Source organism: Triplophysa dalaica, chromosome 5, assembly GCF_015846415.1.
Source record: "Triplophysa dalaica isolate WHDGS20190420 chromosome 5, ASM1584641v1, whole genome shotgun sequence".
Classification (NCBI taxonomy): domain Eukaryota; kingdom Metazoa; phylum Chordata; class Actinopteri; order Cypriniformes; family Nemacheilidae; genus Triplophysa; species Triplophysa dalaica.
In genome coordinates, this window is record NC_079546.1 from 8034074 (window position 1) to 8048405 (window position 14332).

Here is a 14332-nt window from a genome sequence, read left to right on the forward strand (position 1 = left end):
TCCTATTTAAAATGATGGCAACTCCATTGTCTCCCTTTTATTTGTCGCATATCAGTGACTTAATATCCGCTGTTCTGCACTACACTAAGTTTCCGGTTGTAGAAACTACTGCAACACGCAAAATCGGAAGTGGCTATACAGCATCTGGGACACAGCATCTGTTATTATGGATCACGATTACTCTTTGGTGAGTATAGGAAACCCAAAAAAGTGTAAACGTAGGGCAAATGAGGCGAGCAGGCTTGACAAACGAAGAAACATGGATTAATATCGGCGTGGCGTTTTCTAAATGGAGAAAGCTTCACGACCAACTTGGACTCGACAGAGACTCCCCTCTCGCATGGGTTTTAATAGACAGGTTAGCACATTTGTTTTTATTGTACACGAAATACTCATGCACAGATTATTTGAATATTTATGAATGCAGTTACCCTATGAAATACAGTATAGGTCGCAGAAAAATAGGTAGCCAATAACGTTACTTGTAAATTCTTTGAGTTCGTTCCAATTTACTTTTTAAACGAGGACTGTATGACTGTTTTAAACAGGTAAAACTTAGTAGCATTTCGCTAACATATCAATTGATAAAGTCCAATATCAGTCGCGGGCTAACGTAGCATTACATTCCACTTTCGTTTCTTGCAAGTTTATTCATTACGATGACATAAAATAAAATGAATTCATCACCTCGTCCGTGAACATAATGGGCGATCTCTTTACGCCTCTGGATTATGTCCCATAATTCCACTCTCCTACATAATGTCATTTAGCTTCGCCTTTTGTTATTGTTTCGAAAGTGTGCAATCTAGCTGTCCAAATTTTCCATATTGTGGCTTTAAACAGTCAAGTGTACATACATACCTGACAGGGCATCGGAGAAGCTGCTGTTGAGGTCAGTGCTACGACTGAACTGGCTGGATGCAGGCCGACTGAAGTCTGACAAAGAATGTGGGGTTATAGAAGAGGTTGGGGTGGCTGGAATACTTGGGGTGCCTAAAGTGGTTGGGGTGGCTGTAACGCTGGGGGTTGTTGGGGTGGAAAGTGTGGAAAGTGTGCTTGGGGTCACTGCTTCATCCTGAACCATTTCTTGATGCCCCTGATTCAAGTCTGGTGGAGCAGAGGGTGCATCCTCTACCTCATCTTCATCTCCGAATGGGATCTTTATGTTGGGGGTATAGAACCTCTGAAGGTGATCAACAGTCTGAAGAGTTGGACTTGGACTATCTGGGAATTTGACAGCAGAAGCTTCACTTGGATTAGGGGATGCCGGCACATGGGGTACGTCCACAGCAAATTGTCTCTTGAATCTTCTGTTACCTGGGGTAAAGAAGACATTGACAGTTATGAAATTCTCTTAGGATATGACGACTGTTATGAGGACAACCTTTACAGAGGGCCTCCAGTAATAAATACAATTCTTTGAGAAGATTACACGATGGTCAAGGTTGGGTCACTCTACAGTAAATCTTTATTCAGAAAATAATGCAAATGGAAAGTGGATTGGTAACGCCCAAGACCCGAAATCCTTTCCTGAACAAATCATTCCACAACACAGAGGAACAATACATGCACATCAGACTCTAGTCTGCAGCTGTCTTATGGAGAGATGAACCTCTCAACAATCCAGACAGCCGGGGATACTCACACACTCAAACACACACTCACTTGCTTACATACACACACGGACCCACACACGCACAGCCTTAATGACAAGCATTGTGTGGGGCACACAAAAAAACGTCCTGAATAATTACACGGGGGTCCTGCATGAGGGTCAGGCGAAAAGCGTATTCATCATCATTTACAGCTAAAAGAAGAAGAGCGAGGCAAAGGCCATCCAGCCCAATAGCTGCACTGCCCCACTCCACTGAGCCTCAGAGCAAACAGTCTTTTGCCTGTCGTGGGCCCCTGGTTTCTAACAAGGGCCCTGGGACACCCCCCTGCCCTTCTAAAAGTCCGTCCCCCTGCAGGAGCAGCTGTCCAGTTCCCAACTCAGTATGCAGAGTGCCTCTAAGATATGATAATCACCACTTGTGACCACTATATGAAGGAACTCACTCACATAATTGGGATTAGAAACCCCATACAGCTAATTATGAATGCAGTGGCAGCAAAGCAAACAAATGAGTCAAATCATACTCTTTCGGCTCTATGGTCCCTTGTGCTGATGCCCGCTGTGGGATATTTGCAGAGACGTATATCTTGCATGATGTGCAGTATATGTAGTGCTTGTTCGTGCTAATGCAATGTTTTGGTTGACTTGGTTGACTTGTTGGCCACTAGCCATTTTTGGATCAAGCGCTTACCAACTCCATATTCTTCAGAGTTATTATAGTTTGATTTTAATTTGATTCATATTTTAAATAAGCTTTTATTTATAGATTTTTTTATTTATAGAAGTTTCAGTAATTTTGGTATATGCTTTTGACATCTTACTATATATATATATATTTTTTCAATGTTGGTACATAAGATTAATTCATTTTATTTTATTTTTCGTTTATTATTATAATTTGTCTGCTTTAAACTTCAGTTTATTTTTGAGGCAACATTTTAAAATTTTCCTTCAGTTAAGTTTTTCCTCTAATTTTTTATTTTATTCAATTTCAATGAACTTAATATATTTGTTTCCAATGGCACGAATCTATAAGTTGAATACGTTAATTGCTGTTTATTATAGTGTGAAAGATTGCTACGCCCCTGAAATTATATGAAAAAACTAAACGTGATAAAGCAGCATCCCTGGCTATCCTCCCCTATCATTTCTGTACTGTTGTTGTCCCTCTGGCTGGTCTTTCGCCAGGCCAGTGTTGTGCGAGTCCCCCGTCAGGGTCCTGTGTTCAAGCAGACCAGAGGCATCCACACAATACACTCTTGTTCCACTCAGTCTGTGTTACAGAGGAGTCAGAGGACAGAAAAGCGAGAGAAAAGCATTGAGCGAGTGGAAAGAGACGAGAGAGAGAGATTGGCAGTGAGAGGGTAGAAAGTGCATAGCTGTACTGCTGTTCTTACAATACCATTGCTAGTCCATCTGTCACACTCTCACACATACACGAATCGAGAATGTGTGTGTGCACAACATGTGTCATATCGCACTGTTGCTGCCTCACATCACCCCCCTCTCCCCCCGCTCTCTCCTTGGGGAGCTAAAGGCAGGTCGGGGTTGATTGTTCGACTCTCCGAGCACCATATGGCTGTATAATTAGTTTTGGCCTGTGATGTGGAGTAATGCTCCCATCTCTGTTGACTCCCAAGCATGCTATGAAAGCTGCAGTCCTGATGCGCGTTAATGACCAATCCTTTCCAAATACCTTTACATAGCACAGAGGCTGAAAGGAAGATGCAGGATACACCACCAGGAGGGCGGCGCCAAACAAACATAAACATTGTATTACAATGGATACATGACAGGGTACAATAGGCCTATATGATATTAATTCGATTTTGGATGGATGTAATTTTTCTGAGATAATCATTTACATAGTAATTCCATCATTTGTTCTTGAGATTCGTCCTCTAATTTTTGCAATTACATCTACTTTAAATATATTTTAAAAACATAAAAAATTGAATCCACTGGGGACAGTTCATACAATAGTAAAAATTCTGTCATGACTTATTTACGCTCAAGTTCATTTTTTTACTTGTTCCGATGAACATAGAGAAAGATATCTGGAAGAATCCTTGTAACCATACAGTTCTTGGCCACCATTGACTACCATAGTATGATAAATGACAATGGTAGTCAAAAGTGCACCAGAAGTGTTTACTTTCCTACATTCTTTAAAATGTATTTTGTGTTCAACAGAACAAAGCAATATTTCCTACTATGGTAGTGGTGGCCAAATATTTGATTAAACGCATTCTTCTAGATATCTTTCTCTGTGTTCATCTGAACAAAGAAATGTATTTATTGTAGCTATTTTTGGGTTAACTGTTCCTTTAAAATCTTTTATTTCAATCAACTTGAAGTAATTTCTAGTTACATTTAAGTCATATTCAAGGTTTGGTCAGTAAGAAATGTATTTAATAAAAATAAAATAAGTTTAAACTGCTTAACTTTAAGGTGTTGAAATAATGTAAAAAGCTGAAATGACTTGTAAGGCCAAGTTGAATGTACTCAAATATTTAAAGATTGTTTTACAGTGAAGTTAAGTGACATGTGAATGTGCTTGAATGAGAAATTCCCTTAAAAACTGTATGACTATGGCATTATTTTCATATCAATATTCTCACAGAATGTTATACTTGGCTCCTGAAAAAAACTGATATTCTTATTTCCTGTAAAGCAAATGATAGACGACTGTTAAAATTTAACTTATAATTAAATTATATTTACACACTTTTACACAGACACTTTATTCAATGATAACTTTTATATCAGTGCATTCAAGATATACATTTTCATCAGGGTTTGTGTTCCCTAGGAATCGAACCCACAACCTTTGAACGATAATTCTACGATGTCATATAATCAGACTGAAATAACTAGTCTGTATCAATAAAACAAAGAGCATTAATGAATAAATATATAATACTGACCTGGCCATGCTTGATGTTGTGGAGGAATCAAGGGCTGTTGTCTTTGTTTTTCCCCCAAAGAAATAGGCTGTGGTCTGGGCTGTGAGCTTAGGAAATGTGGGGGTCTAGAATGAACCGCACGGGCCTCCATATGAGCATAAAAACGTGAACACCGGGGTGGTGGGCCATTCTTTTGCAAAATAACCTGAAAAGATTCGAATAAATAAAATTGTTTTTTACATTTCACTCAGATATTAACTTTGAATATCATTGCATAAGTTTGATTCTGACCGAGCTGTTAGTTGGCAGTTTCTTCAGACTGGGCCTACAAATATTGTTTTAACTCCACTCAAAGAACCACTTTCAACTAAAGCTCTCTGTAGTGCCCTCTGGTGTTGACTTTTTGAAGCTGCTTTAGTTACAATGGAGCTAAGCCCCTTAATATTGACTTTCATTGTGACACACACATTCATTCAGCAATCTTGTCATGATGTTAGCACAGTTGACCCTAAGATAACCTTCGTAAGAAAGCAAAAACCAGCAGTTGTTTAATCTTGATGTTAGGAAGTTAACAGCTAGCACGCAGTCATGGCCTCAGGGCAGTCTACTTTGCTTGTGTTTTTAGAGAACAAACAGACAAATTGTAAATTATTACAGCGCCTTTGAAAAGACAATGTGCAGTTTTTATTTATTCATAACTAGCAGTTTTTGTGTTTGTGTGTGTGTTTGTGTGTGTGTCTGCTTTGTGAGGCCAGACGGGTGCCACTGTGCCTTAAAGCTGTAAGAGCACAAGCCCTAACCTGTCCAATGGCACAGGGTAATGTTAACAAGAGCAAATACACACACACGTCCCAATGTCCTTATCCCTTTGAATTGACTGACAGTAAATTGCTGAGTAAACACAGTTTGGTCTGAGTTGACAATGTTATCAAAAGGGACACGAGCTCGCTGTTCCATGCGTATAGGAGCCCAAAGCGGTGACCCGAAACCATTTTACACTTGTAATGGGCCTTTGGCAGTAGTGAAGCTCTCTTCTGATACAAACATATCCTTCTCACCTTTTATCTGACTTCAATCATGCTTTTATTCTCTCTCGCTCTGTTTCAACACACCTGTCTCAAACACCTGAAAAAGGATCCAAATGGCCCTTCTCTTTTCTCCATGTTGTGAAGGTTAGTGAAACATGTAATCTTCCCTCTATTAGATCACTTCAAACCTATAATTACACTAATGTCTTTAACTTGGGCATATTATTGAGACTTTACGTTTTCTTTTTGGACTGCATAAGGGACCACATTTACACTTACATATTTTATGTTTTAAAGCCTTAATTCTGAAGATGTTTACACAGCTTTAGAAATATGACTGTATACATGTCATTATTTATACTGAGCTAAGTCATCCACATTCTTTTCTCATTGTTCTTTTCTCATTGTTTAACCGAATTTACAAAATTGATAAGATTTTTTAAATAATTTATTATATTTGTTCATTCTCATTCATTTCTTTAACACAACGTATTGTGGGATTTACTATGTTGTGGAAGACCTAATATAGAAAATACATATTTACAACTGTCTGTGACCCAGTGGCCAGAAGTGATGTCTAGTTTGGATTATTGCTTTTATTGAAATATTTTATTAAAGATGCATTAAACATTTTATGTTGAATTGATGTGTTTGGCGTATAAACTGCTTTGAGAAGAATTCAAAGAGGTTTGGCAAATAATTTACAACACACATGAGACGTTTATAAACACATTAACTTCAAACTTGTAAAGCCAGGAAATATTTATTATGTTTACTAAATATTACCACAAGAGAGATCAACAAATATATATTAACAGAGGAAATTGTACTCACTTTCTGCTTTAATTCATATGAAAAAAAAAATTCCATGCATTTTTGTGGAAAAACAATGTCCCTGATACATTGTGGTTTGCCTTTTGGCCGAATATTTTTTTCTCCAATAAATACCTTAAAAATTTAGTGTTTTGTCCATACATATAATTTTTGGACTGAACCTGACTGGCAATAAAAGAAAATATTGTACAGATATACCCTACTGACATCACTTCAGGCCACCTATTGCCAGTTTGTTGGACAAGAGCGGATATAAATATATATAGATTTGTAATGTTGTGAAAAAGATATTTACATGGCCGAATATCTGATTTCTACAAACCTTAACCTTAACGTAATCTTGGTTACGCTTAATCACGGTGAATCTATTTACATAGCACACACACACGTAACAGAATAAGAGGAAAATCTGAAATCATAATTCTTATGCATGTTAACTCAGCGAATGTATCCGTCTCACACACGTCCCTCAACATCCCCAAAACTAACTATCAGGCTTACGTGCATCCGCTCTGAACCCAACCTTCATGAAAGGAAAGCATTTACTACCAGAAGCTGTTTGTAGTCTTCTGAGAGTGGCATTGTGTATTAAACTCGAAGTGTCTTTGACCTTGTGATGGTGTTTGTAGCCCCATGTCAGGGGCTGAGGGTCCTCGGGCCCAGTGTGTGGGCTCTTCAGGGGCCTGCAGGAAATGACATGACCCCCTGGCGTCAGGCGGCCCACACTGCGGGCACACACGCGCACACAGCCTGTGCTAATGTCATTAACCTCGCGTGTTCGTGCCGGACGGCCTTATGACGGAGATGACCGATGCACGCTCATGAATGTAAGGAGTCTGTAAGGCAGAATTCACAGATGGCCGGCACTGAGCAGAGGCCTGCATACACTCCTCAGGCCCTTCACAAACACATGTACGTCCATATACACACACAGACATACACACTTAATAGCACTGCCTCTGTGTGAACCCTCTGTTGGCGAGGGGAGGCGGGGGCAGAGGCGATCGGGCCCAAAACAGAAGTGTGTCTCTGTGTCTCTGTCTGCGGGGAACAGAGGATTCCTCTCAAAAAGGCCTGTCGTCTAAGAAAGCCAGGCTTAGCGCTAACAAGGTTAAACCCTGCAGAAAAAGAGTGACTTTTTCAATCAGCCAGATTTGTGTTTCTGCCTGGCCCGTAATTAGCTTTGCTGTAGGACAGAGGGATGAGTAAGAGAGGAGAGGAGGGTAAGAGATGACAGTGGGGTGCATTGTGGAGTCTCCGAGATTGGGAGAACCAAATCTGATTATCCGCTCGTGTCAGAAGCCAATCTCAGATGGAGCTTAGCATTCGAACCAACTTTCTACTTTCTGGCCCGCCAGACAATGAGGCTACTTTTTCATCCCCTCCGTCTCCCTTTTTCCTTTCACCTCCTCTTTTAAACTTCCAGATGCGTTTTGACCAGCTCGCCCTCATACTGTTCAAAGTATTTTACTGTCTCACCTTTAGAGCTTCAAAACCATGTTTCACTAATCCACAGTCAGAATTCATTCTCTTATTCAATCCCAACGCAAGCGCGCATTGTCTCCCGATCAGATGCCTCTGTATGCCATCTGAATGTCGCCCGCCCTCCTGCGGCGACCTTTCTTATGTCCACAATGGTTTGGAGCTACATCTCGAATTGAATTGGCGAAGGGCTTCATACCAGCCCCAAACCAAACCATAAATCACAGTGTAAACACCGGTGCTTGTCTGCAAAGCGGGGCGTGATCAGGCGTGTGTTTGCCCACCTGTGCGTGTGTCATCTTTTCGCCGTACAGTATTCAGAGCCCCGGCGGCATTCTGATCCTCAGCGATGTCCTGTCTCTGTGGTGACAATGTCCGTGGAGACCGCGAGGCATGAAGCCGGCGGATGGGTTAATAGTCTCTCGTTTTCAATAGAATGTTTGGACAAGAATTGCAGCTGTAAAGTTGAAAAGCATGAATGCGGCAATGCGGTCAACGTCTTATTGTCGATAGTGTACCGAGTTGATTCAGAGGGCAAAAAAATGCGCCGCTGCATAAGTGTTTGTGTGCTTATTCATACTTATGTGCTCGGCTGATTGTGTACACTGGTACGCTTGTGTGTGAAGGGCAGTCAAAGATGTAAATTAGTCTAGTAAGAAGCTGGTGAATCTTTGTCCTCTTTATTTTCTGTTTGTTTATCCAGAGGCCAAGACAGGAAGGCAGCCCACACAACTCGCTGTCGCCATGGCGACCTCTCTGTTTCCTGCGGCACATTCACAGTGCCTGGCCCCTTTAAGAGGGTGACAGTGAGGTAGATAGACACAGGCCATCAGTGCCTGTGTGTGTTTGTTTACAGGAGTCAGATTTGTACATCAGCCATGTCTTATTAGATTATGTCAATGTACTGCTCAAATTGTACTTTGATGATGGAGCTCAGTTACTTTGCGTGTGTCAGTCGTCATAGTTGAAGTGTAACTGATGTTCCCAAAGAAGTATGCATGAAAACTTACAGTGTGATGTTGTCCTCTGTTCCACAGGACCGCTTGCTTCACAAAGCAGATGTAATATGACGGTGCCTACAAAACAGAAAACTGGTTTAGATATGATATATGCTATTGTAAGTGATTCAAAGCCTCACTTCACTTTGTGCTACAAACATGAGCAATAACTCAAATTGTGTGGCTTATTGGGAGGAGTTGTGTCATTATTTGTGAAACTATGTACTGTAACTGGAGAAAAACATACAATTGACTTGCATTATGGGTGAATGATATTGAATATATTAGATATATTCGAATTCGCTATATAATGTGATACACAATAGACTATTCGTACAATAATAGGTCAAGTTTGTAAAATACATTTAAACTGTATTAAAATATATTAAAAGACAAAAAATGATAAAACCTATAATGTTTCACATTATTCCATACATAATTGGTCATCCTCTACAAATTAGGTACGTCTCTGTGCTATCTGCATCAAGCTAAAGCTTGCAATATGCGCATTTTTGATATTTCAATCATTCTGATTTATTGTGCAGCCCTAACTTGCGTTGAAAAAAGCACAGATTTATATCTTTAGAGACAATAATCTCAAAGAGACTTGGAGATGGATTTGGGCTGGTAAGAAAGCACCTAGCAACGCCCTAGCAACCAACAAAAATGAGCACAATGATATAAAAACATCAGCCATTTGGCTGGAAACAGTATTACAGTTAAAGGTCCAGTGTGTCACTTTTTGCAGGATCTATGCAAAAGCAATATAACGTACATAACTATGTCTTGAGAGGTGTAAAAAGACCTTACACAATGAAGCGTTTGGTTTGTATTAACTTAGACATACAGTGCGGGTCCACTGACATGGAATTCGCCATGTTGTTTCTATGGTGGCCTTAAACAGACAAACTGCTCTACAGAGCGCGTTTCGTAAATACGTTATCTCCTTTGGCAAAGAAGCGAAAACATGATGACATCTTAGTTTTGTGTCAGCCACCGTTGTGCTTCAAAGGGGAGGGATTGGTGGGAGCCGTTGGTTGCACCTCACCGCTAGATGTCGCTAAAATCTCCACATTGCACCATTAAGGATGCCGCTACATGTTTTGTTAATTTTTTCATGTAACTATATTGTTCTTGACTGAGCACTGGCTTAACCAGCAGGAACACTCAGACTAACCCACGCCCACACAAACAGTGATTCATATGCCTCTTTCTCAGAGCGTCAATTGACCCCCTGTCTTCGGCTGAGAACCGCATTTAATCTCAATAGTGAATGCCGACCACTGCACCATGCTTTTTGTGGAGTTCATCATGTTCTCATCAGCCATCTTCTCATTTAGTCGCGATACAACCAGCCTCTGGTGGCCTCGAATCCACTCCATCGCTCAGCTCCTCTTTTCTTATCCACTCTTTTCACTTAGTCTCGGAAACTCTCATCCGTTTGACCTGCGCCCTGGAGCTCCAGCAGAGACTCATCTATCACCAGAGACACCTCTCCATCTTGTTGCGTATCCTTCTCTGTTCACCGAGGTCATCTATCTCACCGTGGCAGATGCCATAGCTTCTGAGTCAGCTCCTGCGTGGTAGCCTGGTGGTTCTTCTCTCTTTCACTGTGGTCGCACACTGGGGCAGGGGATTGTGGCATATGAAGCCACCGGGCCACCTGTTGTCGATGAGTGTGGGGCCTGCAGAGTGGGACCAAAGGGAGAATATTGAACGCCTGCTTGAACCTGTCTATTGAGGAGCATTAAGAAAATCACTATTGACAGCGTGTGGCATTGTTCTTTAAAAGCGTCAGGTTTGGATTGAGTTCTTTTTTATACAAATGTATAGTTACGAACTCTACATTCCGATTGGAGGAGCTGTCAAAGCTATTTAAGCTTCCTAATCTGTGGGCCGTGATTACTTGGTTGGGCCATAGCGGTATTTGCTTTTCATTACAAGAATATGATTAGTAAATGTTTGCTAGGGCACATGAATAAAATACGGGACTATACTATAGCATTTAATAAGGCTGTCACTATATCAGATTGTCACATCATGGTTATCGTGGCCATAATTCCGGGTAACGGTACAAACATGATATCTATTCAAATGTTTACTTTACAAGAATGTTAAGAGTCAAACTCATCTTTAATTTGGATTATTTTATGTATTTTGTATTTTGTAATAACTTATGTTATTAAGTATGTTTCTGGGCAGCGTTCCCCTCTGAAGTTTTGGAAATTCTGGCTTTGTGGGTGTAGTTGGCTTTGTGAGACGTGTTTTTATTACTCTTTGTTTTTGTTGTCCTAATTTTTGACTCAATTGCTTCCATTGTTTACCCAACTTGTAAATCGATAGAAGCGTCTGCTAAATGACTAAATGTAAATGCACTCTTAATGAAGTTTGTATGTTGCTTGGCATCTGTAAACAGTCAGGATTATAAACTTGTTACCAAAATATGAAACAAAAATTATATTTATGATAGTAACCGTTAGTAATATTGGGCATAATTTGTGTACTGTAGACTAGCTGTTCCATGTTTAATAGCATCTAAATAGTTTATTAGACTTGACAATCATAAGGAATAAAACGAATGCCACTTTATAAAATGCCTAATAATTGAGTCTCTCCTTATTATGCACTTCAGTTAAATGATTGTTGGACCTTGCACAATGACCCAATCCTACAGCTAAATTGCATCCACTTAGTGCACAATAACCTGTGTGCTCCCTAATTAATCCTTGAATGTGAATTCAAGTTGGTCTGGACACGTATGGCTCATTCTGGGATGGAAAAATGTGGAGAGCCTAGAAACCAGTCAGAACGACAATTTATGTTTGCTCTGTTGTGGAAATGCAGTAATATTCAGTCTTCACAGATTGGCAAAGCGTACAGAACAGAACCAGGTCACCTCACGGGACCTTGAGATTCATTAAAAGTCACGACCTGCTCCTGCTCAACACTAGAAGCTTCTTTTAAACATCAGGAAGGCAGATTGGTCGAAAGCGTTCTTGATTAGATATCATATTCATGATGTAATCCAACACCCTGCTTTAGAGGTCACAGGACCAGGGCTTTATTACAATCGGAGCTCTCAAGCAAACATAAATAAGTAAGTCCCAATGAGTCAGCCCACACTCTTGTGTTCTGCTCTCTGAACTTCTCATCATTGAGGTCCGTAATGAAATTGGACAGGCGTGATTGGTGCCTTCTGTATCCCATCGTCCAATTCTCCAGATGAGATTAGGCCAATTCCAGGCAGATGGGCTTTCCATTGCCTCTGTGTCTCAGGGGCGCAGCAATGCCGCTGTTATTTGGGCTTTTCCTGTCAGGAAGGCTGTTTACCATCGCATCGCGCAGGCTAGGGCAGGAAATGCACCAGGGACACAGGAAATGGGAAGCATGTCAATTTTAAGTAGGTGGAAGAATGAAGATCAAATTATTTGATTTGTTAATAAGCAAAGTCTCCGACTGCCGTTTTCTGTTTCACTTATGATTTGGAAACCCTCTGCTTGATTCCTAAGGAAAGTTCTTGCATCCTGATATCTGTTTATTTTTGCCTACATTAGTAGAGGAACTCAAATCTCTTATGGTGAAATCGTAAAAAATTGAAATATAAATAAGCACATGCGCAACGAATTTGGACCCAATATCTCCCTTCCATTCTTTTGTTGTTATCTATACTCCTAACTCAACACAATGCCAGTACATTGGATCTTCCTTCACAGATAGACTTTTCAATCTCAGTGGAGTTTATATAAGAAGATCACTGTCCAAGCTTATAAAGCAATCTCTGACAAACCACATTACACAGACATCCATGGCTGAGTCCACGACAAGAGAGTTACCAAGCTAATACACAACAAACACACACCCTAACATCATCCACGCACAACTTTACAACACCCAACATCAATCAAACCACAAAAGGACCAAGAACACATGAGGAAATCCTTTTTCCCCAAAACAATGTGGTCTCCAAACTGCAACCCTATTTAATAGCCTACAAAAGGGGGCATGCCTTGATCCCCAGCATGAAGGAGACCATCATAAAACACATGCACAAAACCGACGGCCCACTGCCACTCGCTGGGTCAGCTATGATGAGCTATGAATGTAACCGTCCAACCAATCGGGCTTAATAGTGTCCATCCTTGCCAGCTATACAGAGCCAATGGTGTGTGCGCCTGTTGACTCGAAAGGTCAGAGGGGCTCTACAGATTCTGTGACCCCAAAAGGAGAGGAGAGAATCAGAGGAGGACCCCCACAGCCAGGACAGAGCCTTCTTTATGCCCTAATCTGCTAGCATCAGAGATCAATATGGTCAGTGGTACTGCTACAATAGCAAGAGCAGGAGTTAGCACCTTGCCCAATTCTGGAAGCTCACTAGGGGGGCATAAAGCCTGCGTCCGTCCTGCCCGCTCGAAGCGATTCCGCTGACCTCTGGCACAGCCGCACCCCGACAGCTAACCTGCTTAACATTCATTACAGAAACTTGGACAGATGCTCCGATTTTAGACATGCTGTCCTCTTCTCAGTCGTACCCTCTATCCCTCATCCTCTCAACATGGGGTTGATTCCGAGTGATTTTTCATTTCTAAAGCAGAGATCAGAGATACTGGCAAGCAAAGCTTAATGTTAGCCAATCTAAAGGGTTTTTGAAGAACCCCAGTGGGGTGGAAACGTACCGTATTTCTCCAGTGATGGGGTCTGGAATCGGGTTGCCGGGCCTTGCTGTTGACACGTCTCCCAGGGTGACTCATGCGGCAGAGGGGGTGAGGGCCACCCGGCTGCGCTCTCATAAATCGGGGCTTCGAGAAATAAAGGTGCCACCTGCCTTTTTCTTCAGGTGTCAGTGTGCTATGTTTTCCATAGTTCGCCTCCATTTCCTCAAGATTTTTGAGTTTATTTCAGCCAGCAATTGTCTTAAAATGTGTTTCCGCTGTGTCCTCTCTCTGCTCGTGTCTTGCACTCTTGTTATGGAATGAATCATTTGTGTGTAAGCTCATTGCTTCTGTTAATCATTACACAAAACCAGTCACATATATCATTCATTTCTAACCAAAAAATTTGTTAAGACACACACACACACACACACACACACACACAAGGCCAAAGCACTGGACAGCAGCACAAAATACACAAAGAGCTTTTCAGAGTGTGGAGAGAATGGACAAGGATCAGGTTCTGTCCTGGTGCATGCATAAATCTGCCGTCATGCCTAATTACATTACTGAGGATTTACAGAGTCGTTTTAAGGAAACCACACACACTATCAGTCCCACAAATCAAAGCTTATTAGTGGGAATGTGTGCGAGTGTGCGTTTCCCTTTGCGTGTGTCAGTTGGACCGTAGATTTATCTGCAGTTTTAATCATATCTCATTAGCTTGAGAGGATTGCGAGGTTTGCGCTGTGCTCATTCTCCCTTCAGCCTAAATTTCAGAAAAAATATTAACCAAGAGCTATTCAACCAAGTATGAGCT

General features: G+C 41.1%; 1 protein-coding gene across 3 annotated transcripts in view; it reads right to left on the bottom strand.

Annotated features, from left to right (window-relative positions):
* Nucleotides 1–13800, bottom strand: part of LOC130420952 (mucin-2-like) — a 30045-nt gene extending 16245 nt beyond the window's left edge. For 2 of the 3 annotated variants that reach the window (XM_056748515.1, XM_056748514.1), the window contains exons 1-4: nucleotides 13537–13800; nucleotides 8876–8941; nucleotides 4543–4726; nucleotides 862–1317 (exon numbers count right to left, since the gene is read on the bottom strand). In XM_056748515.1, the coding sequence (XP_056604493.1) occupies nucleotides 862–1317; nucleotides 4543–4726; nucleotides 8876–8941; nucleotides 13537–13734 (904 nt within the window). In that variant the 5' untranslated portion in view covers nucleotides 13735–13800. Of the gene's footprint in view, nucleotides 1–861; nucleotides 1318–4542; nucleotides 4727–8149; nucleotides 8270–8875; nucleotides 8942–13536 lie in introns of those variants that run through there. The other variant, XM_056748516.1, reaches the window with a different exon arrangement.
* Nucleotides 13801–14332: the final 532 nt, after the last annotated feature.